The sequence below is a fragment of the Schistocerca americana genome, chromosome 3 (genome assembly GCF_021461395.2).
Source record: "Schistocerca americana isolate TAMUIC-IGC-003095 chromosome 3, iqSchAmer2.1, whole genome shotgun sequence".
Taxonomy (NCBI): domain Eukaryota; kingdom Metazoa; phylum Arthropoda; class Insecta; order Orthoptera; family Acrididae; genus Schistocerca; species Schistocerca americana.
This window is the reverse complement of record NC_060121.1, coordinates 671891884-671917238: the sequence shown is the minus strand read 5'-3', so window position 1 is coordinate 671917238 and position 25355 is coordinate 671891884. Positions and strand designations below refer to the sequence as shown.

At 44.4% G+C, this 25355-nt stretch overlaps 1 protein-coding gene across 1 annotated transcript in view; it reads left to right on the top strand.

Moving 5' to 3' along the window:
* Nucleotides 1-25355, top strand: part of LOC124606308 (solute carrier family 22 member 13-like) — a 78363-nt gene that overhangs the window by 17999 nt on the left and 35009 nt on the right. The window contains exon 4 of the mRNA XM_047138289.1: nucleotides 10609-10830. Within this exon, the coding sequence (XP_046994245.1) occupies nucleotides 10609-10830 (222 nt within the window). The remainder of the gene's footprint in view (nucleotides 1-10608; nucleotides 10831-25355) is intronic.

The following is a 25355-nucleotide window of genomic DNA, read 5'->3' as shown; positions in this document are numbered from 1 at the left end:
AGCGCATCAGGGATTCCATGCGACGGAGGGTGGATGCATGTATCCTCGCTAACGGAGAACATTTTGAACATTTCCTGTAACAAAGTGTTTGAAGTCACGCTGGTACGTTCTGTTGCTGTGTGTTTCCATTCCATGATTAATGTGATTTGAAGAGAAGTAATAAAATGAGCTCTAACATGGAAAGTAAGCGTTTCCGGACACATGTCCACATAACATATTTTCTTTCTTTGTGGGTGAGGAATGTGTCCTCAAAGTTTGGCGGTACCTTTTTGTAACACCCTGTATAGTCCTACAAAATATATAGCTCAGAAACTGTATAGAAAACGCGACACCTAAAAACCAAACCATACACAAAGACATAAAATTAACAAGAGGAAACAAAACTAAACAAAATGCAACATACATACTAACAATATATGCGGAACAAATAGCCAATAAAATAAACCAAATCTTAAACAAAACAACCATAATACTAGCTTTTCCAAAAAAGAGCAATTTAAAAACGAAAATTAGATCTGGAAAACCAAAATACCGGTTTTGCCAAACCACACATAAAAAAATTTCGTGTAAAGACTGGGAAAAATTATGTATCGGTCAAACAGAATGACTTTTCAGCATTATATGCAAAGAACATGAACGAAATTGCGACACCAATCACTCAAGCTGTTACCTGCGTCTCAAAAACCAAAAACCACACAGCAGAACATATCGAGAATAAACATTATAAATTCTACAGTACCAAAAACTATAAATACATATGCATACACAAAATCAGTCAAACGATATCCTTAATGAACAAATCGATTTCAAACATAGAGATTATCTAGAAAGTTTTATCACAGCCTAATACAGATTGTGATTTTATTGACATTTTGGAAAACAGGAACAAATGGCTCTGAGCACTATGGGACTTAACTTCTTTGGTCAGCACTCCCCTAGAAACCTAACTAACCTAAGGACATCACACACATCCATGCCCGAGGAAGGATTCGAACCTGCGACCGTAGCGGTCGCGCGGTTCCAGACTGTCGCGTCTAGAACCGCATGGCCACTGCGGCCGGCCAAAACAGGAACAGATAAACACAATTAATAAAAGACGAAAGATAATCCTAGATACGAATCATAACAAAATTACAATATCGATGAAACACAGTGAACATCACCGAAGAGCAATTATTACACTGTAATGATAAAGCATCAACGCGAATTTTCTTTCAATCCAACTGTCGAAAATGTTTCACGAAAATATTTTGTACCAATAGAACGAACGTGATGATGATCATGATCTAGCAGCAAATAGTCGGTCGACGGTTCACTCAGAGCTGCAATACGGGCATGTAGGCTAAGTACACTCACCAAATGCAACATCTACAAGTTTATGTGAGAATGGCGCTATAGCCGAAATAGGCTTGTAGCAAAGAAGAAACCCGTCTAATTAAACTATTGCAGCTTACCTGGAATTATTAATTATAAAAAAGAGAAGATATTAGAATAACAGTGTGCGGATTGCGAAAGCATTTTCGATGTGCTGGTCGACAGTGGATGTGTACGCATAGCAAGCGCGCTGAAAGGCACACTTAGTTGACGGACTCAGAAGGGTGTAAAAGCTTGATGATGATTTTACAAATTGTGTGTGATGATGACGCTAGCTCTGATATGTTTCTTGGACTGCACTGTATCTACATCTACATGTGTGTAAATACTCAGCAAGCCAGCTTACAGTGCACGTCTGTGGTTACATCTTACCAATATTGTTGATACCAGAATGAGATTTTCACTCTGCAGCGGAGTGTGCGCTGATATGAAACTTCCTGGCAGATTGAAACTGTGTGCCCGACCGGGACTCGAACTCGGGACCTTTGCCTTTCGCGGGCAAGTGCTCTACCAACTGAGCTACCGAAGCACGACTCACGCCCGGTACTCACAGCTTTACTTCTGCCAGTACCTCGTCTCCTACCTTCCAAACTTTACAGAAGCTCTCCTGCGAACCTTGCAGAACTAGCACTCCTGAAAGAAAGGATATTGCGGAGACATGGCTTAGCCACAGCCTGTTTAATATTGTTGATTTTCATTCCTCTTCCATTCGCGTATTCAGCAAGGGAAAAGGGAGTGTCTAAATGCCTCTGTAAGTCCCCAGGTTTCTCTAATCTTACCGTCGTAATCCACACTAGCTTTATGGCAGAGTGATCATCTAATGAAGGGTCTCTAAATTTACCAACATGCTTTTGCGAGAAATGTCGTCTTTGGTCTAAGGAGATCCATTTCAGTTCCCCGATCATTTCTGTTACACTTCCCTATAGGCTATACTGACTAAATAAGATTTTAGCAGTACGTCTCTGAAATTTTCGACTTTTGTTGTAATGCCTACTTGATAATAACTCAATACCAGAGGAATATTCTTCAATTGGTCGCACTAGCGTCTAGTATGCGATTTCCCTTAAAGGTGCATTACATTGTCCCAAAACATTTCCAACAGTTCTGAGTCTTCCATTCCCATTGCATAATACTGATTTTATATGATTGTCCCATTTGATATTACTAATTAGTATTAGACCTTAATACATATATGATGTCACGTGCTCAAGAAGATCACATCTAATTTTGTAATTAGGTCCTTTTGGGTACATAACCTTGCAATGTCAGCGAACTCTTACAGTGCTGGTAATTCTATCTCGTAAATCATTTTTGTATGTTGAAAAGATTACAGATACTATTACACTTCCTTGGGGCCGTTCCGATGCTGCTTCCGCTTGTGTGTAACATTCGCAGTTCAGTATAGAGTAATGCGTTCTTTTAGTCAAATACCAGTAAACCTCCGATTCTTTAAAGAATCGAACTTCCGTGTATAAAGCAGCTTCAGAGTTCTCGTGAGTTAATGTGTTAACTGCACTGAAGGAAAAAACATCGCAACATCAGAAAATAATTAATGTAGAGTAATGAAATTTCGGGAATACGTTTGTCTAGGTAACATATTTAAGTAACTAACGTTACAAGATCACAGGAGAAAAGCCGTTGCAGATGTGAGAAGCTGATACATTTATAACCGGTGTAAGAGCCAGAATGTTGAATTCAAGCATGCAAACATGCATGCATTGTGTTGTACAGGTGCCGTATGTCAGTTTGTGGCATTGAGTTCCATCCCGTGGCGCTTGGTCGGTCAATACACGGATAGTAAATGCTGTTTGTGGATGGCGCTGGAGTTGTCGTCAGATGACGTCCCATATGTGCTTGACTGGAGACACATCTGGTGATCGAGCAGGCCAGGAAAACATGTATAGCATTTTGGATTACAACAGCGGTATGTAGGCGAGCGTTATCCTGTTGGAATACCCTCCTGGAATGCTGTTCAGAAACGGTAGCACAACAGGTCATACCACCAGGCTTCCTCCTATCTAACACACAGTCATCACTGGCACTAAGACAGAATCAGATGTAATCAAAAACACAACAGGCCTCAATCCTAATCTCCACTGAGCTCTCGCTTGACGCGCGAAGGGCGGTGGTTTGGAATCAGTGGGATGTACGCTACGGGATATGTGTCACGGAGCTATCCTTGCAGTAACAGATTTGTAACAGTTAGTTGTCACTGTGGCGCCAACTGATGGTCAAATTGCTGCTGCAAATGCGGTACGACGCGCCAGAGCCATACACAAAACACGCAGGTCTTTCTTCTAGATAGTGTCACGTGGCGTCCGGAGACCGGTTTTCCTGCGACCGTAATTTCTCGTGGCAACTGCTGCCAGCACCCCTGCCAAGTCATTCGAGCTTCTCGTAGCCCTCCTACACTAGCTCGTTCAAACTCAGTGGAGTGTTGATAATGGCGCCTTCGTCGCCCTAAAGGTATTCCTAACTAACATCAACTCAGCACGTCTAGTCTCAAAGGTAACTAACGCTCACTAACGCTCACGATCGTTTCAGCGTATGTTTAAAGCAAACCTATATTCGTCCTCCTAGCGGCGCTACTAGGACAATTCTTGAGAGATTGGCGCGAAATCTTAATAGATATCATCTTTCAGATGTAGAAACATGCCTACTCACATTAGTTTGTCACGTAAATCCTCCTTGGTTTTGAATTTTTATTTAGTCAAAAAGGGTCTGAGCACTATGGGACTTAACCTCTGAGGTCATCAGTCCCCTAGAACTTAGAACTACTTAAACCTCACTAACCTAAGGACATCACACACATCCATGCCCATGGCAGGACTCCAACCTGCTACTGTAGCGGTCTCGCGGTTCCAGACTGTAGCGCCTAGAACCGCTCGGCCACCCCGGCAGCCATATTTAGTCAGTTTACTATTGTGTCGGTAAGCACGTAAGCGAGAAAGTTGCGAAAACTTTGAAGTTATGTATAAATTTTGTTTAAAGTTGCTGTTGTTGTGGTCTTCAGTCCTGAGACTGGTTTGATGCAGCTCTCCATGCTACCCTATCCTGTGCAAGATTCTTCATCTCCCAGTACTTACTGCAACCCACATCCTTCTGAATCTCCGTAGTGTATTCATCTCTTGGTCTCCCTCTACAATTTTTACCCTCCAAGCTGCCCTCCAATGCTAAATTTTTTGTCAAGTTGCGCCACATACTCCTCTTCTCCCCAATTCTATTCAATACTTCATCATTAGTTATGTGGTCTAACCAACTAATCTTCAGCATTCTTCTGAAGCACCACATTTCGATAGCTTCTATTCTCTTCTTGTCCAAACTATTTATCGTCCATGTTTCACTCCCATACATGGCTACACTCCATACAAATACTTTCAGAAACGACTTCCTGACGCTTAAATCTCTACTCTATGTTAACAAATTTCTCTTCTTCCGAAACGCTTTCCTTGCCATTGCTAGTCTACTTTTTATATCTTCTCTACTTCGACCATCATCAGTTATTTTGCTCCCCAAATAGCAAAACTCCTTTACTACTGTAAGTGCCTCATTTCCTAATCTAATTCCCTCAGCATCACCCGACTTCGACTACATTCCATTACCCTCGTTTTGCTTTTGTTGATGTTCATCTTATATCCTCCTTTCAAGACACTGTCCATTCCATTCAACTGCTCTTCCAAGTCCTTTGCTGTCTCTGATAGAATTACAATGTCATCGGCGAACCCCAAAGTTTTTATTTCTTCTCCATGGATTTTAATACCTACTCTGAATTTTTCTTTTGTTTCCTTTACTGCTTGCTCAATATACAGATTGAATAACATCGGGGAGAAGCTACAACCCTGTCTCACTCCCTTCCCAACCACTGCTTCCCTTTCATGCCCCTCGACCCTTGTACCTGCCATCTGGTTTCTGTACAAATTGTAAATAGCCTTTCGCTCCCTGTATTTTACCCCTGCCACCTTTAGAATTTGAAAGAGAGTATTCCAGTCAACATTGTCAAAAGCTTTCTCTAAGTCTACAAATGCTAGAAACGTAGGTTTGCCTTTCCTTAATCTTTCTTCTAAGATAAGTCGTAAGGTCAGTATTGCCTCACGTGTTCCAATATTTCTACGGAATCCAAACTGATTTTCCCCGAGGTCGGCTTCTACTAGTTTTTCCATTCGTCTGTAGAGAATTCGCGTTATCATTTTGCAGCCATGACTTATTAAACTGATAGTTCGGTAGTTTTCACATCTGTCAACACCTGCTTTCTTTGGGATTGGAATTATTATATTCTCCTTGAAGTCTGAGGGTATTTCGCCTGTCTCATACATCTTGCTCACCAGTTGGTAGAGTTTTGTCAGGACTGGCTCTCCCAAGGCCTTCAGTAGTTCTAATGGAATGTTGTCTACTCCCGGGGCCTTCTTTCGACTCAGGTCTTTCAGTGCTCTGTCTAACTCTTCACGCAGTATCGTATCTCCCATTTCATCTTCATCTACATCCTCTTCCATTTCCATAATATTGTCCTCAAGTACATCGTCCTTGTATAGGCCCTCTATATACTCCTTCCACCTTTCTGCTTTCCCTTCTTTGCTTAGAACTGGGTTTCCATCTGAGCTCTTGATATTCATACAAGTAGCTCTCTTTTCTCCAAAGGTCTCTTTAATTTTCCTGTAGGCAGTATCTATCTTACCCCTAGTGAGATAAGCCTCTACATCCTTACATTTGTCCTCTAGCCATCCCTGCTTAGCCATCCCTGCTTAGCCATTTTGCACTTCCTGTCGATCTCATTTTTAGACGTCTGTATTCCTTTTTGCCTGCTTCATTTACTGCATTTTTATATTTTCTCCTTTCGTCAATTAAGTTCAATATTTCTTCTGTTACCCAAGAAGATGTACTAGCCCTCGTCTTTTTACCTACTTGATCCTCTGCTGCCTTCACTACTTCATCCCTCAGAGCCACCCATTCTTCTTCTACTGTATTTCTTTCCCCCATTCCTGTCAATTGTTCCCTTATGCTCTCCCTGGAACTCTGTACCACCTCTGGTTTAGTCAGTTTATCCAGGTCCCATCTCCTTAAATTCCTACCTTTTTTCAGTTTCTTCAGTTTTAATCTACAGTTCATAACCAATAGATTGTGGTCAGAGTCCACATCTGCCCCTGGAAATGTCTTACAATTTAAAACCTGGTTCCTAAATCTCTGTCTTACCATTATATAATCTATCTGATACCTTCTAGTATCTTCAGCATTCTTCCATGTATACAACCTTCTTTCATGATTCTTAAACCAAGTGTTAGCTATGATTAAGTTATGCTCTGTGCAAAACTCTATCAGGCGGCTTCCTCTTTCATTTCTTAGCCCCAATCCATATTCACCTACTATGTTTCCTTATCTCCCTTTTCCTACTCTCGAATTCCAGTCACCCATGACTATTAAATTTTCGTCTCCCTTCACTACCTGAATAATTTCTTTTATTTCATCATACATTTCTTCGATTTCTTCATCATCTGCAGAGCTAGTGGGCATATAAACTTGTACTACTGTAGTAGGCGTGGGCTTCGTGTCTATCTTGGCCACAATAATGCGTTCACTATGCTGTTTGCAGTAGCTTACCCGCACTCCTATTTTTTTTTATTCATTATTAAACCTACTCCTGCATTACCCCTATTTGATTTTGTGTTTATAACCCTGTATTCACCTGACCAAAAGTCTTGTTCCTCCTGCCACCGAACTTCACTAATTCCCACTATATCTAACTTTAACCTATCCATTCCATTTTTAAATGTTCTAACCTACCTGCCCGGTTAAGGGATCTGACATTCCAACGCTCCGATCCGTAGAACGCCAGTTTTCTTTTTTCTGATAACGATGTCCTCTTGAGTAGTCCCCGCCCGGAGATCCGAATGTGGGACTATTTTACCTCCGAAATATTTTACCCAAGAGGACGCCATCATCATTTATCATACAGTAAAGCTGCATGCCCTCGGGAGAAATTACGGCCGTAGTTTCCCCTTGCTTTCAGCCGTTAGCAGTACCAGCACAGCAAGGCCGTTTTGGTTAATGTTGCAAGGCCAGGTCAGTCAATCATCCAGACTGTTGCCCCTGCAACTACTGAAAAGGCTGCTGACCCTCTTCAGGAACCACACGTTTGTCTGGCCTCATAACAGATACCCCTCCATTGTGGTTGCACCTATGGTACGGCCATCTGTATCGTTGAGGCACGCAAGCCTCCCCACCAACGGCAAGGTCCATGGTTCATGGGGAAGTTGCTATGTGTTCTCATTCTCAAATAATGGATGGAGGAGAAAGTACGGTAAAACCTGAGACCTTAACATTTAATTCACTTACGTTTTTTCATTGGGCCGGCTGGAGTTGCCGGGCGGTTCTAGGCGCTAGAGTGTGGAATCACGCGACCGCTATGGTCGCAGGTTCGAATCCTGCCTCGGGCATGGATGTGTGTGTTGTATTTAGGTTAGTTAGGTTTAAGTAGTTCTAAGTTCTAGGGGACTGATGACCTCTGAAGTTAAGTCCCATAGTGCTCAGAGCCATTTGAACCATTTTTTTGTATTCAGTGGTCAATAAGTTCGCAAATTAAGGTTATTCACCCATGGGGTACCCCTTCGAATGAATGGAAGAATCTTGAAAACAAGAAAAATGTTTTATTACACTGTAGAAATATGTGAAAACACATGGGGGTCATTAAATATACTGCCAAGGGATTCGATAAATCTTTTTGAGTTCCAAAACAGGTTTTTAAGAAATATAATTTTTTCAAGGATTCAGAATTTTGATGGTTTAAGAGAAGTTCTCAAAGACTGATCATAATAAAACACCGAGAATACATTTTATTAAGAACATGAATCACAGACGAAGTAGTTGTCGTCTTCCTCAGCACTGGAACATTGTTGATATGTCCAGACACAGGATAAACACCCCTCCACATTTCCTTTGATAAAGAGTCTGAATATAGCCCATTAAAAGTTATGCATACTTCGTCTGGGTGTTCTTCCCCTGATGAAGTCGAAGAACTTTGACTTTAAATTTTTTTGAGCTGTTGTAGTCCTTCCACCTATTGTTGGCTGCTTCTTCGCCTTTATTTATTCCCGACAAAAAGCTTTTGTTTTCAATTTTCCTAATCTTCGCTATCATTTCTAGCTTTTTCTTCAACTTTCAAATAATTTGTGTGTGGAGAGGAGGTCAGTATTCGTGCTTTGCCTTTACTCTCAAGTCAGCCTTCTGAGGCAGGTTTAAAAGTTTTTACTAAACCGGTTTTGCCAAAGCCAGTATATCCGAATGAGCACATAGTGCGAGACTGAACATAACATGGCGTTGGAAAGTTGGAATTAAGTTAATATGCATCACACAAACATTAAAATACACTGATAAACAAGCTGAATCGAAAAAAATCAGATAACTTTTTATCAAGTAATACATCTCTTCGAGACACTGCTCCAAGAAGCACCAACACTGATTAAAATTTCAGCAAAAATTTGAGAATGTTTAGAAGGAAAAGCAAAAGGCGACAGATTACAGGCAGTTAATTAGAATTCCAAGAATGACGGTTGCCATTAGTTATGAGCGTCAGCAAGCTGATGGCAGCACTAGTCACGGAAATCTGAAGCTACCCACTTTATTATACCCGGTTTTACACTACTTTCCCCTATAAAACCCGAGTGCCTTTATGCATCAAGAATTACGCAGCCTTATGACATTCATACAGTTGGTAAGTGTAATATTGTCTTAGTATGCTACACTTTTACCGTTAGATTGTACCTCTTAATGAATAAGATGATAACAGCATTTTAATTTTTTAAATTTGGTCAGTAATTATATGAAGTATTGAACATCAATGTCTTGTTGCTCCTGGACGTCGTTAGATAGGTAACCTACAACTGTGATGGAGTGACGGTGTCCCGAGATAGCTGTTTAGTGGTGTAAATTTCTTCGGCCACATATCTGCGAAGATATTCGATCGTATTTTGCTTAGGAGCCGAACACATTACAGAAATTTAGAAGTAGAGGATATTTAAATTTTTGTACAAAATTTGTGGTATTCAAAGGGAGGTACATGAACTACAAGTTAATTTTAACCAGCGACAGTTGAACTGTGGATAGGTTCGCTAACCATTGTTGCCACATAAATTTAAAATGGGTTAAATTAACTTTAGGAAGACAACTGCTAATATTTTTCGTGTGATTTATAATTTCGCAATCATGTTACGAGAGAAAAAGCAAACGATCAAACTTTAGTGAGATTCCTCTGAGAAGAGGTTTTGTGGTTTTATTCTTTGAACTGAAATAACAATTCGCATTTAAAGCAACATCCAGAGGACAGGTTTGTTTCATTATCAAAGTCCTGTTAGTTGTATTGAAACCAAACAAGAGGGACATAAGAGACAAGAAAATCATATCACTTGGGGTAACTTCTTATGCACATTAACTGTGGTAGCCCGTCCTACTCCCAGTTTAGTCAGATATGCCTACGGCAAGAGTTCTCGGTCAAAAATTTGAAGAAATCATTTATAATACAGACGAAATGATTTGGTTCCACCGACTGTTTCAAGTCTGAAATATCTATGAAGTATATTTGCAGACTGAAGAAACGAAAGAAAATTTGTACCAAGGTCAGGATTGGAACTCGGCTCTCCTGTTCACTAGGCAGATGCGCTAACCACTACACCACCCTGGCAGAGTGACTTTGCGTAACCGCATGGACACTACTGTAGCTTGCCTCCCTCCACAATCCAAATTCCCATTTGGAGAGCCTCTGCAATCCTGTTCCGGTTCAGGGCGAATACCAGGTGGGCTCAGGTGTGAATGGGAATTTGGATTGAGGAAGGAGGCATTCTAGGGTAGTCCGTGCAGCTGTGAAAAGCCTCTGTGCCAGCGTTAGCACATCTGCCTAGTCAGCAGGAGACCAAGTACAAATTTTCATTCGGTGCTGCAGTCTGCAAACACACATGGCAGTTGTAACACATTTTGCAAAGCCTATCGGGTCTGTAAAGTTAGTGATTAATACAGCATTACCAAATCGCTCCCCTGAAGACGAAGATAACAGAAAATTCTGAAAATATATAGGGGTAATGATTGCGCTTTCGCATCAGGCATAAGATCTTCAAATAGAAGGGCAGGAACTATGTCACCCTGCCACAGCCAGGCCCAACAGTACACCTCTCCTCATTCTCATGTTCGCGTGTCACCTGTCTCTTGCAGTGAGGGGTTCGCGGAGGCAGCGCCTATGCGCCTATGTTGCAGGTGGTTCCCCGAGTCGCCGCGCTGGCTGGCCTGCAGGGGGCGCCAGGAGGAGGCGCTCAGCCTGGTGCAGCGCATCGCGGCCGCCAACGGCACTGCCGTGCCTCCGCTCACTCAGAGGGTGCTACGCAATGTGGCCAGGAGCAAGCGCGACAGGAAGGGACTGCTCAGCATTTTCTCCAGCTGGAACCTCTTCAAAAATACAACAGTACTCGTCATCGTCAGGTAAGGAACATTCAGTGGTGCGCCTGATATGTTCACTGGACGACCCCCTAAACGAGCGCATCGGTCTATCACTGTAAATGGCGTAGAACTGGTATCAGGTAATCACGTGATCACCTCCAGTGATGAAGTAAGAAATGGCTGTGTGCGTATGCCAGTAGATTAGAGTAGATTAGATTAGTACTTGTTCCATAGATCATGAATACGACAAATGGTTTGGTTCAAATGGGTCTGAGCACTATGGGACCTAACTTCTGAGGTCATCAGTCCCCTAGAACTTAGAACTACTTAAACCTAACCAACCTAAGGACATCACACACACCCATGCCCGAGGCAGGATTCGAACCTGCGACCGTAGCGGTCCCGCGGGTCCAGACTGTAGCGACTAGAACCGCTCGGCCATCCCGGCCGGCATGAATACGACACTTCGTAATGATGTGGGACGTGCAGGTTAATAAAAGGTGTCTATACAAGATATTAAATTACACAAAATATTACATGACACTTAATATTTTTAATTTTTTTGTGGGGCATGGGGAAATTACCCACTTAATATATCTAAAAATTCATCTAATGAGTAGAAGGAGTTGCCATTAAGAAATTCGTTTAATTTCCTTTTTAATGCTATACGGCTATCTGTCAGACTTTTGATGCTATTAGGTAAGTGACCAAAGACTGTTGTGGCAGCATAATTTACCCCCTTCTGAGCCAAAGTTAGATTTAACCATGAGTAGTGAAGTTCATACTTTCCAGTTAGTTGTATGGTATCAAGGAGCAGTGTGGGTCCATGTGGAGGCGAGATCGAATGACAGCCTGGAGCTGCCCCGTTTAGATGTGCCCATGACTACAGTGGCAGCGAAGTAGCGCACTTTGCTAGTTTATCAACGTGGGCTATCAAATCTTAATAGAAAGGGATCAGGGATGAGTGTAACGCCTTGCCAGTGCACAAGATTTTGTATGGGACATTTTCAACTCAGAGGCGTAGTTAATTTAAAGAGATCAGCTTCAGTTATTCAGTCCACTCACTATATTTACGGTGGTTTTCGTATATTCTGTTTTACACTGCTTGAGCCCCTAATATAGCGTACACATACAGCGTGTTTCAAAATGAATATATTTGTTTTAAGGCTTTGTAGCATTTATTAAAAATGGTTCAAATGGCTCTGAGCACTATGGGAGTTAACTTCTGAGGTCATCAGTCCCCTAGAACTTAGAACTACTTAAACCTAACTAACCTAAGGACAGCACACACATCCATGCCCGAGGCAGGATTCGAATCTGCGACCGTAGCGGTCGCGCGGTTCCAGACTGCAGCGCCTAGAACCGCTCGGCCACCACAGCCACCCAGCATTTATTACATTCAGCTTACAGTTATAAATAGTAGATCTGTAACAGAACTAGCGAGTTGAAGGGCTAGGAGGAAGTAGGTGTGACATTCTTTTGAACAATTTCTCTTTATTGCAATTTTAAACACAGTAAAGATTCTAAAATCCCAAAGTCATTAGTAAGAGAAATAGTTAATATAATCTTTGACACAATAAATGATGATACTGATAATAACACACAATTTCAAACAGCTGATTCCAATGACTGAATGAGTTGCACACTCCAAGTAGTACACGGATAAATTTTGAGAAGGCACCACCTCCAGTCATGAACAAGACTACCACAAAAGTTCTATACCCAAGGCAGCCCACACTACGTGTCTGCTTATCAAAAGAACAAATTTGCTTGCATGAAATAGCACCGGTACAATAACCAGACACAGCGTCCCCTAAAATATATCGGCTAAGTCTCTCACCAGCGCCCGACAGGTTTCAACACCAGTCTTACTTAACCACTTCCAAAAACATAGCAAAGTTCATTGGCAGAGGCACTGACACACACACACCGACCAAAAGGTTAACGCGGCGGTGCGGCGAGCGTCGTGCTGCAGCAAGACGAGTCGACTCATTGACCCTTGCAGGTGGACGGTTGGATTCCAAGATAGGTCGCGATGTGGCCGGCAAGCTGACGGCGCCACACTCGCACCGCTGTCGGCGCCGCGACACAGCAAGTCCCGACGAGGCAACGCCGGAATTAAAGTCGTTGCAACTCGTGGTGACTTAGTGTCGGCACAACATCAAATGATAGAGCATTTCAGTTTTGTTTGTATACCAGTGTGCAAAGGAGGACTTCGAGACGACCAAGAGCGACTGAAGAACGTGTTGAATGAATGAGTCTTTCACGTGTAGTTCCAAGAAATCCGATGGGGAGGCTAGTCGTGAATTAGCAGTTCCAGTGACAACTATGTGGAGACTTTTAAGCAGACGATTACAACTACGTTCTTAACGTTTGCAACTGTTACAAGCTCTAAACCCTACAGACTATGGTTTAACTGCTAACTTTGAAACGAAATGATGGTGCACGGCGATGAAGACTTTCTGGATCGTATCGCATTCAGTGATAAATCGACGTTCAGCTAAGAGGAAATGTGAACACACATAATATTCATATCTGGGGGTCAGAAAATCCCCACGAAATGGTTCAGTTGCAACTAGACTCCCCTAAATTGAATCTTTTTGTGCGTCATATTCCAGCGGAAAGTTTATGGGCCTTTCTTTTTCGGTGAAGCAACTGTAACTTGTGTTTCTTATCCTGATGCGCTAGATTTATGGCTCTTTCCTCAATTGGAAGAACCTGAACCATAGAACATCATTTGTCAGGAGGATGGTGCACCGCCTCACTGGCACAACTCAGTAGGCGATTGGTCAAATGCCTTTGCACCCGACCGCTGGTTCAAAAATGGTTCAAATGGCTCTGAGCACTATGGGACTTAACTTTTGAGGTCATCAGTCCCCTAGAACTTAGAACTACTTAAACCTAACTAACCTAAGGACCTTACACACATCCATGCCCGAAGCAGGATTCGAACCTGCGACCGTAGCGGTCGCGCGGCTCCAGACTGTAGCGCCTAGAACCGCTCGGCCACTCCGGCCGGCCCGACCGCTGGATTAGACGCAAGGGGCCATATGATAGAGCTTCTCTTGCATGACCTCCACGTCCACACATGATCTGACACCATACGATTTTTATCTTTGGGGGTTCATGAGGGACCATTGCGTCTGCCACCGCTCCAGCTGATCTACCCGACTATAGAAACAGCATTGTTGCAGCCATTATTCCAGACACACTGACGTGTCTGAGTTGCTCTTTCATTTCACAAGTTAAGCATAATAACGTTACAAAGTATTAAATCCTATGTATTCATGTTGAAAGACACTGTATTATGATGATTTACTTAGTTTGGTCTATGTTAGCATTAGTTTTTATCTCTGTTTTTAATGTTAATATTCGTTGCTCGTTCATTTTGTCTATGTACCATTGCCTTTTTGCCTAAAACGTTACACTTTGTTAAATGTCTGAGAGTTATTTAGCTTGACAGCTTACTACAGTTCATTCATAGTCTACTATCTTTTTAAATTTTGTAAGCACTCGGATCAGTTCAGATTTTCCGTATCTTCGCCAATAACGACGTAAGTTTACTTCCTTGTACACCATTCGCCTCGCCCGCGCTGTGACCCTCCTCTCAGCCGTGGTTGGCTTTCATAGCGTGCAGAGATGTTCGACAGCTGACAGTGTGAGAACAGTTTTCAGTTCTTTCTTTCTCCTTTGTCCACTCATTCAGATGTTACATTATGCCTGCTTGATTTTTGGGTCCTTTCCTCTGCCATCTCAGATCTTGTTCTGCCTAAGATGGAGTGATTTGTAGCCTTTGCACCCATTGCTCCCACAACATATGATGTATGACCAAATACAGTAAGTGATCAGCCATGTTACATTAGCCTGCTCTTATGGTTTTCCAGATACTTTATATTTATTATTATTTTTCTTACCTCCACTCCGTTCTGTGCAAGTTTGTGTATCTGAAGATGGGGTTTAACCTCCAAAAACCGGTAGTGGATTGAATAAATCATTAGTAAAATTAAAACGGATCTCATTAACTTAATTAGCCTTATCAATGAGAGTTTCAAACCAGGCTCATATCGCCGAGTCAGTAAATGTAGGTTCACCTCAACCACTTTCGGAACACATATTTGGAAGGGAACGTCGTGGCTTTGGACATTTGGAGTCCAGAACCTCGCATAGAGCGAAGTCTTAGGGTTATACCATGACTTTCGTCAACTAATTCAGATTGTCATGAACATGAATCAGAGCGGTATACCTCCTATGGGCAGACCTTGCGCCTACCCACTCAACAACCAACGTTACACCTGAGGGAAGCGGTTACATAACTCTTTAGGAACCAGCCTTCCTGCAGACAGACCAACTCAACCATGATCTCCCTGACCACTAGACGGTATCCCAAGCGACAATAGAGGTCGCTGGCATCGCGGTCGTATTCTCCTCCACAGGCCATGTCACTAAAAGTATTTCCTACGGTATCCTGGTGCCCGAGCTGCATTTAGGCTGGCGCTCAAGCCACTGTGAATGGGCTTCCTGTGTAAGGCGCTGAATGCAGTCGCATTCGGCCAGTCAGTACCTCACGCTGGAGCCGCCGCAACGACGACGCCCTGTTCCATGTAGTTGATCAGCTAGTGGACTTGTAAGATTTCTTGTCTTTACTTCTAACGCAGACTTGCCTGTGTTTCTTCATAGTGCAACGTTGAAACTGAGGTGTCCTTCTGAGACTTCAACTCGTACTGCGCACAAAACTTTTACCGTGCCATCAGTACTTTAACTTTTGCTAGGATAGTGCACTGTGTATTTACTAATTAGTGATATTTTCTAGCAGCGTATTTTCTTCTTAAAGGCCTTTAGTCTTCAGACAATACCGATGTTTATTCGTTCTTCCAAGAAGTAACTGTTTTTGTTCAGGCCTTTGGTCTCCCTCATATTACTATTTTACTTTTTACTCTATCAATTCAGAAAACACTTTTTTTTCAATACTGTTTATTCCTTATTCGAGAAGTAACTGTCTTTGTAAAGCGATTAATTCTTACATTGTATTAAAATTCACGTCGAAGAACATGCATTTTTTCTTGTTAAATGAACTTCGTTCTTACCAAATCTACACGAACATTTCTTGACTGCCGAACCAGGCGGAAGTAACAATATCTACGGCAATTCTGGACAACTTTGTTTATATTTGTGGCATCACGTTACCGGGGTCATCTATCTTACGATGTAAACATACTTAGCACTGACATTCTGCCCTTTCCCCATCTACATTTCTAGCCAACTACAGTGTAGTGTCAAAAATAAAAGTGACAATAAAAAAATCAAAGATTGTTAGTCGGAAATTAAAAACACACTCACTTTCTCCTCCCCCTCATCCCTGTCGCCAGCCGATCAAAAGTTTCAAGATGGGGAACTAGCTCAATTGTGCTATGTACTCAACCGCCCTCTGCCTCGTCTCCATCTAGTCACAGTGAGGTATTAAAATGACGCTTAAAATGGCGTCGCGTTATTTTATTTCCGAAAGATTTTTACATTGTGTGAGGCTTTGGGTAAAATTTATGTCGTTTGTCCTAGTTTATAATTTATAAGTTGGAATATTTGTTACGTCTAGTGCGATTGTTAGATATCACAGTCTTTTACAACGGTGCAGACAGCCAGAAAGCGATGGAGAACGTACTCCCCATAGTCTTCATTCCACAGGACCACTTCTCAGCTCGCCTAAACTGAAATAAAATGTTCCAAATCTCTAAGCATAGTGGAAAAGGATCAGGAACCACGACGATAAATGTCTGCTATCGTCTACTGAAACAATGTACACTCCTGGAAATTGAAATAAGAACACCGTGAATTCATTGTCCCAGGAAGGCGAAACTTTATTGATACATTCCTGGGGTCAGATACATCACATGATCACACTGACAGAACCACAGGCACATAGACACAGGCAACAGAGCATGCACAATGTCGGCACTAGTACAGTGTATATCCACCTTTCGCAGCAATGCAGGCTGCTATTCTCCCATGGAGACGATCGTAGAGATGCTGGATGTAGTCCTGTGGAACGGCTTGCCATGCCATTTCCACCTGGCGCCTCAGTTGGACCAGCGTTCGTGCTGGACGTGCAGACCGCGTGAGACGACGCTTCATCCAGTCCCAAACATGCTCAATGGGGGACAGATCCGGAGATCTTGCTGGCCAGGGTAGTTGACTTACACCTTCTAGAGCACGTTGGGTGGCACGGGATACATGGGGACGTGCATTGTCCTGTTGGAACAGCAAGTTCCCTTGCCGGTCTAGGAATGGTAGAACGATGGGTTCGATGACGGTTTGGATGTACCGTACACTATTCAGTGTCCCCTCGACGATCACCAGTGGTGTACGGCCAGTGTAGGAGATCGCTCCCCACACCATGATGCCGGGTGTTGGCCCTGTGTGCCTCGGTCGTATGCAGTCCTGATTGTGGCGCTCACCTGCACGGCGCCAAACACGCATTCGACCATCATTGGCACCAAGGCAGAAGCGACTCTCATCGCTGAAGACGACACGTCTCCATTCGTCCCTCCATTCACGCCTGTCGCGACACCACTGGAGGCGGGCTGCACGATGTTGGGGCGTGAGCGGAAGACGGCCTAACGGTGTGCGGGACCGTAGCCCAGCTTCATGGAGACGGTTGCGAATGGTCCTCGCCGATACCCCAGGAGCAACAGTGTCCCTAATTTGCTGGGAACTGGCGGTGCGGTCCCCTACGGCACTGCGTAGGATCCTACGGTCTTGGCGTGCATCCGTGCGTCGCTGCGGTCCGGTCCCAGGTCGACGGGCACGTGCACCTTCCGCCGACCACTGGCGGCAACATCGATGTACTGTGGAGACCTCACGCCCCACGTGTTGAGCAATTCGGCTGTACGTCCACCCGGCCTCCCGCATGCCCACTATACGCCCTCGCTCAAAGTCCGTCAACTGCACATACGGTTCACGTCCACGCTGTCGCGGCATGCTACCAGTGTTAAAGACTGCGATGGAGCTCCGTATGCCACGGCAAACTGGCTGACACTGACGGCGGCGGTGCACAAATGCTGTGCAGCTAGCGCCATTCGACGGCCAACACCGCGGTTCCTGGTGTGTCCGCTGTGCCGTGCGTGTGATCATTGCTTGTACAGCCCTCTCGCAGTGTCCGGAGCAAGTATGGTGGGTCTGACACACCGGTGTCAATGTGTTCTTTTTTCCATTTCCAGGAGTGTATTACATGTAGAAAAGAAGCTAATACGCTCCTGTTTTATTGAAAGGCTGAAAAGTGTGGTAGCAGTTGCCTCATTCTGCATTCCTCAGCACCTTTAAAAATTTTCCCAAAAAATTTGGCATGCCAACATATTGGCCCTCTTTCTAACATGCAACTGACGTCAAGTTCCACCCACTGATTCAACGCTCTAAATCGCTCACACTCATCCACTCCAGTTGCCCTTTCCCACTCATTCATTCAGGCCAACTCATTATTATCTCGCTGTGTGTGTCTATCATTGTCTCCAGTGTCACAGCCCCAGTCCCCTTCGTTCTGTCCACTACCACTGTCTCCTGTCACTGTCTCCTTATTCTCTCTTGTTGCTACTATCTCATTCCTTCTTTTGTATCCCGCCTGGGAGGCGGCGCGTGGGTAGGAACGGGAAAAAGTAATACAATTCGGTACTGCTAGAACGTGGTTTACTGGTGCAAAAACAAGGAGATAAAACGATTACATAACTTTTTACGTAGGTACGATGCTGAAGCGAAGTGTCCTGGCTGGCTGCACCTGATCAAATGGGCTGAAGCAGTCGCGGAGCTCGTAGAGCTCGACAGCACCGGCTAGAGGGCGCTGCCGTCTGTCTCTCGTAGTGCCAACTTGAGAAACTATTTCGTGGCATCGTTGCTATCGACACCACACCTTCTTTCCTACTGTTGCTATCTCTTACCGCTGTTGCGCTCTCTCTCTCTCTCTCTCTCTCTCTCTCTCTCTCTCTCTCTCTCTCTCTCTCTCTCCTTCGTTGTTATACCCATATATTGTATTCTGTCTCTTATCTTCACTAGCTCTCGGCCACTTTCTCTTTATTCCGAGCTCCACCTGACACTGTCTCCGTCACTTTTTTTTCCTAGCACTGTTCTGTCACTGTCAACAATGTACCACTGCCACTATATCCCTCTCTTTCCCCCTCTTTCTTCCTCTCTTCCACTCTTTCTACAGCACACACTGCCTCCTATCTTCCAGTATTTATTACTTTCTCATCTCTTTGCTGCTGCCACTGTCTTCTTTTTTCTCAGCATAAAAAAGCTCGAATATGTCCACATGCCAAAATTTTTGGGGAAATTTTAAAGATGCTGAGGAAGGTAGAATGAGGCAGCTGGTACCCCACTTTTCAGTCAGTCTTTCAAGTAAACAGGAACATATTGTCATTTTTGTACTTCAATAGGAACATACACTCCTGGAAATTGAAATAAGAACACCGTGAATTCATTGTCCCAGGAAGGGGAAACTTTATTGACACATTCCTGGGGACAGATACATCACATGATCACACTGACAGAACCACAGGCGCATAGACACAGGCAACAGAGCATGCACAATGTCGGCACTAGTACAGTGTATATCCACCTTTCGCAGCAATGCACGCTGCTATTCTCCCATGGAGACGATCGTAGAGATGCTGGATGTAGTCCTGTGGAACGGCTTGCCATGCCATTTCCACCTGGCGCCTCAGTTGGACCAGCGTTCGTGCTGGACGTGCGGACCGCGTGAGACGACGCTTCACCCAGTCCCAAACATGCTCAATGGGGGACAGATCCGGAGATCTTGCTGGCCAGGGTAGTTGACTTACACCTTCTAGAGCAAGTTGGGTGGCACGGGATACATGCGGACGTGCATTGTCCTGTTGGAACAGTAAGTTCCCTTGCCGGTCTAGGAATGGTAGAACGATGGGTTCGATGACGGTTTGGATGTACCGTGCACTATTCAGTGTCCCCTCGACGATCACCAGTGGTGTACGGCCAGTGTAGGAGATCGCTCCCCACACCATGATGCCGGGTGTTGGCCCTGTGTGCCTCGGTCGTATGCAGTCCTGATTGTGGCGCTCACCTGCACGGCGCCAAACACGCATACGACCATCATTGGCACCAAGGCAGAAGCGACTCTCATCGCTGAAGACGACACGTCTCCATTCGTCCCTCCATTCACGCCTGTCGCGACACCACTGGAGGCGGGCTGCACGATGTTGGGGCGTGAGCGGAAGACGGCCTAACGGTGTGCGGGACCGTAGCCCAGCTTCATGGAGACGGTTGCGAATGGTCCTCGCCGATACCCCAGGAGCAACAGTGTCCCTAATTTGCTGGGAAGTGGCGGTGCGGTCCCCTACGGCACTGCGTAGGATCCTACGGTCTTGGCGTGCATCCGTGCGTCGCTGCGGTCCGGTCCCAGGTCGACGGGCACGTGCACCTTCCGCCGACCACTGGCGACAACATCGATGTACTGTGGAGACCTCACGCCCCACGTGTTGAGCAATTCGGCGGTACGTCCACCTGGCCTCCCGCATGCCCACTATACGCCCTCGCTCAAAGTCCGTCAACTGCACATACGGTTCACGTCCACGCTGTCGCGGCATGCTACCAGTGTTAAAGACTGCGATGGAGCTCCGTATGCCACGGCAAACTGGCTGACACTGACGGCGGCGGTGCACAAATGCTGCGCAGCTAGCGCCATTCGACGGCCAACACCGCGGTTCCTGGTGTGTCCGCTGTGCCGTGCGTGTGATCATTGCTTGTACAGCCCTCTCGCAGTGTCCGGAGCAAGTATGGTGGGTCTGACACACCGGTGTCAATGTGTTCTTTTTTCCATTTCCAGGAGTGTATTTTCTTGGATCCCCTTCTTTTACCTGCTGCAGCAGTGCATATAATTCATATTAAAAGAAATGTATTGGTCAGTAAATTTTAGATAGTTTAGTTATATGAGACTGAAATAACGCAAAATTAATTTTACATCTCAGACCAGATCTTATGTGCAAAAATGTTTTGCATGTGCTACATTACTACATTAAGGGGATTCCATAAAGGACACACTGTACAATCAAAAAATGTTGAAATGTGTGTGAATTCATATGGGAGCAAACTACTGAGGTCATCGGTCCCCAGACTTAAACACTACTTAAACTCACTTATGCTAAGAACAACACAAACACCCATGACCGAGGGAGGACTCAAACCTCCGCCGGGAGGGTCCGCGCAATCCGTGAAAAGGTGCCTCAAACTGCGGGGCCACTCCGCCCGGCTCATTACTATAAAAAACTACGTTTTGCGTCACACCGGATTTTATGTGCGTATTTCACTTGTACAAGTAGGGTAACTTTGGATCTCTGTACCTTGGAAACGGATAAAATTTCCAGAGTTATTCGAGATCGGAGTTTTACGAAAATATCGTAAAAATTTCAGCCATTTGATGCGCATAGCCTTCTTTGAACCCTCGACTGGATTTTGGTCCGCTAGTGATGTAGAAAATACAGGCTCTGAGCACTATGGGACTTAACATCTGTGGTCATCAGTCCCCTAGAACTTAGAACTACTTAAACCTAACTAACCTAAGGACATCACACACATCCATGCCCGAGGGTAGAAAATACAGTAAAAAAAGTCTTTCTTGTAGGGTTTTCTGATGAACAACTCATGACCTAGTGGTGGCTCCATACGTCCCATCAAGTCCACCGTAGGTCACATCAGATGTAAAAATAATCAACCAATTCGCCCCATTTGTCTTTAGGACAGTGACACTAAGAAGCTCCTTCTGTTCGGTGATAAAATGATCCCTAGCCCAACAGTTATTCAAAACACTTGACCCCCACCTTTCTGTCACCGACAGAACACGACGTATGAGCACCGGAAAGTCCTGTTTTTGTGCGCGGCATTTTGGAACTTTCTAAATACGTATGCTGTCCCCATGCACACCGGTGATCAATGTTCGCACCTGTAAAAAAATGGTTCTTCAAATAATTATTTCTTGTCGTACGCAGCATTCGAAGCAGCTCAGAGACGATACCTGCTGCCTGTTGCCATTTACGAAAAGTGGAGAATAATTTCGGACACTTCACACGCAGTTTTATATAGTGCAGCGTGTGGCACACAAAACAGAACATGGAGAACGAAATTCTGGTTTTACAGATAAATACATATTGGAAATAATTTCACTTTTACAACAGTTACCAGTCACAGGCGATGTATCATTCGAATGAAACACAGTATTGTCAACCATTATTAATGGCATCTGAGACGTAAGCGGACACGAACAGATTCACGGCGGAACGTAGCACATTCCCGCATGATTGAGAACGATCGAATAACTCCACAGATGTTTTTTCGAATAACTTCACAGACATTTTTCTTTTTCTTTTTTGTATTTCGATTCCCCCCTCCCCCCCCCCCCCCCCCCCAGAGGGGGAGGGGGGCTGGCAGCAGCGTAATACGCCCCTCTGCAGCCTACAGATAAAGTAAAAGAACATAATGAGGAGACATAACAGTAAAAACAGGTGATACGATGCTGACTGTTTAAAACTGGTACATGGCGAAAAAGTTGTGAAGAAAACATAAAAAACAAAGAGGTCAGTGATGCTGATTAAAACCACTTAAAAATAGACGGGCACAATTAAAAAACATGTGGACAGTTTGGTTTCTGTTCGCAGCACTTTAAAAAGGGGACACACAACACTGAACACTCAAGGAAAACACTGCATGATAGAGTACGAAGGCATATGGGTATGGAGGGGGGGGAGGACCGATGGAGGGAGAGGGCACAGAAAAAGGGGGGCCAGGGCGGACGCGAGAAAGGAGTGGAAGACACTGGAGGGGAAAGAAAAAGGACTCTGGGGGAGAGAATGGAATTAAGGAGTGAGTAGGTGGGGAAAAAGAGGATGGAGGGGGGGAGGAGAGGGAGCCTGGGAAAAGGACAAAGGGTGGGAGGGGGAGGTTAGGATCATAGTTGATACGAGGGATAAATGGCGGGATAGAGGACATCATATGGGAGGGGGAGTTGATGGAAGCCACCTCAGGAAAGGAAATGAAGGGTGCAGAGATGGAGGGAAGGGGGGGGGGGGGCACAACGGTGAAGGCGCGGCAGCGAGCGTGGGTTGGAGATGAGCAACCAGGGGACGAGGGGGATCAAGTCGGCGGGAGGTTTAGAGGATGCAGACATATTAGAGGAAAACGAGCAGATGGGGGGATAGGAATCAGGTCGTAGAGGATCAGTGTGAGGGACTTCACAAATGCTGACACCTCGTTATTTATACACTGAAGCGTCAAAGAAACTGGTATAGGCATGTGTATTGAAATTATATATATGTAAAAACAGGCAGAATACGGCTCTGTGGTCGGCAACGCCTATATGACAGCAAGTCTCTGGCGCAATTACTAGATAGGTTACTGCTATTACAATGGCGGGTCATCTACATTTAAGTGAGTTTAACGTGGTGTTATAGGCAGCACACGAGCGATGGGACACATTGTCTCCGAGGTAGCGATGAGGTGGAGATTTTCCCGGACGACCATTTCACGAGTGCACCGTGAATGAATGTCAGGAATCCGGTAAAACATCAAATCTCCGACATCACTGCGACCCTAAAAGAATCCTGCAAGAACGGGACCAACAACGATTGAAGAGAATCATCCAACGTGACAGAAGTGCTACCTTTCCGCAAATTGCTGCAATGCAGGGACATCGTGTCAGCGTGCGAACCATTCAAGGAAACATCATCGGTATGCACTTTCGGAGCCGAAGGCCCACTCATGTACCCTTGATGATTGCAAGAGACACAAGACTTTACATCTTGCCTGGGCCCATCAACGCCGACACTGGACAGCTGATGACTGGAAACATGTTGCCTCGTCGGACGAGTGCGTAAGCATCCTCTCTGATCACATGCATGCATTGATGTCCACTGTGCATTCCGAAGGACTTGGGTAATTGCAGCACGTCCAGCATTGCTACAGAGAGCTTCTGAGTTTAAACACTTCTGCTGGCCACCAAACTCCCCAGACATGAAAGTTATTGAGCATACCTGGGATGCCTTGCAACGTGCTGTTCAGAACAGATCTCTACCTCCTCGTACTCTTAAGGATTTATGGACAGCCCTGCAGGATTCATCGTGTCAGTTACCTCCAACACTACTTCAGACATTAGTCGAGTCCATGCCACGTCGTGTTGCTGCACTTCTGTGCGCTCGTGGGGGCCCTACACGATATTAGGCAGATGTACCAGTTTCTTTTGCTCCTCAATGTATACGCTGGGTGCAGACGGTGAAGGGAACACTTGTTCCAAAACTGCTGTCACCTCAGCCAACAATGCCCAACCAGCACCCTTTATGGTTACAAAATTATTTATGTTGTGGTTAATAACTCATAAATTTTGGACTCCAGAGTTTTCCAAACGGAACTGACAGTAGATGGTGGACTCTAAACCGTCTCCATTTTAATTTTGTACCTTTTCAAATTTACCATATTATATTGAAACTGAGTACCAATTTATTATTAGACATAATGAATTTAATGCTATCGTCTTGGCTTTGTAGCTTAATGACACAGCTTAACTAATCAAACTTCTTGAACAAAATTTAGGTATAAAAATTGGTTTTACCTTAGTAATTCAAAAAGTAAAAGAGATAGCTTTCTGAAAACGTCTGCCATGTGTTTGATAAGCTGTATCTAATTCCCGAAAAGGAACTTACTAGCTTCAATTTTACGCGACTTTAAGAATTATACAGAAAGTAGGATTTCGAAGTAACTAATTAGTTGAAACTTCCTGGCAGATTAAAACGGTGTGCCGGACCGAGACTCGAACTCGGGAGAGCACTTGTCCGCGAAAGGCAAGGTCCCGAGTTCGAGTCTCGGTCCGGCACACCGTTTTAATCTGCCTGGAAGTTTCATATCAGCGCACACTCCGCTGCAGAGTGAAAATGTCATTCTGGGAACTAATTAGTTAACCATGTGGAGATTCACGTAATCATTGTTTTCATAGTCTCACATAACCTGACAAACTTTTGAAACAATATTTAATCATCTAATTTCATGTAATTATTTGGCGAAACACCTTTGTTAGTGGCTTGCATCACGCGTGATGTTCTCTGTTGGGCTGAACTTGGCTGAGCGACTGGGAAAAATCAATATTTTATTCACCTCCTTAGCACTGGCTTGCTTCCTCACAGTAGGTCTGATTTAATGTTAAAGGATACATAAAATGGTATCAAGTTACATTATCGTATTGATACTGATGTAAAACTGCGTGCATACACAAACCTCTGTATTCAATCAGTGTAGAATTAAAATTGCTATTTTCCCCTTAATTGCGCACATGTGTGCACACCTACAACCAACAATTGACGCCCACAACCAACATCTCTCCCCTCATGCACACACTTCTGTACTTAATTTGTCAAATACTGTAATCTTACCCATGTGATTCCCTCCACCCCCCCCCCCCCCGCCTCTCTCTCTCTCTCTCTCTCTCTCTCTCTCTCTCTCTCACACACTCTCTCTCTCTCTCTCTCTGCCTCTTTCGCATGATTAAATTTAATCTCACATTTGCCTCATCA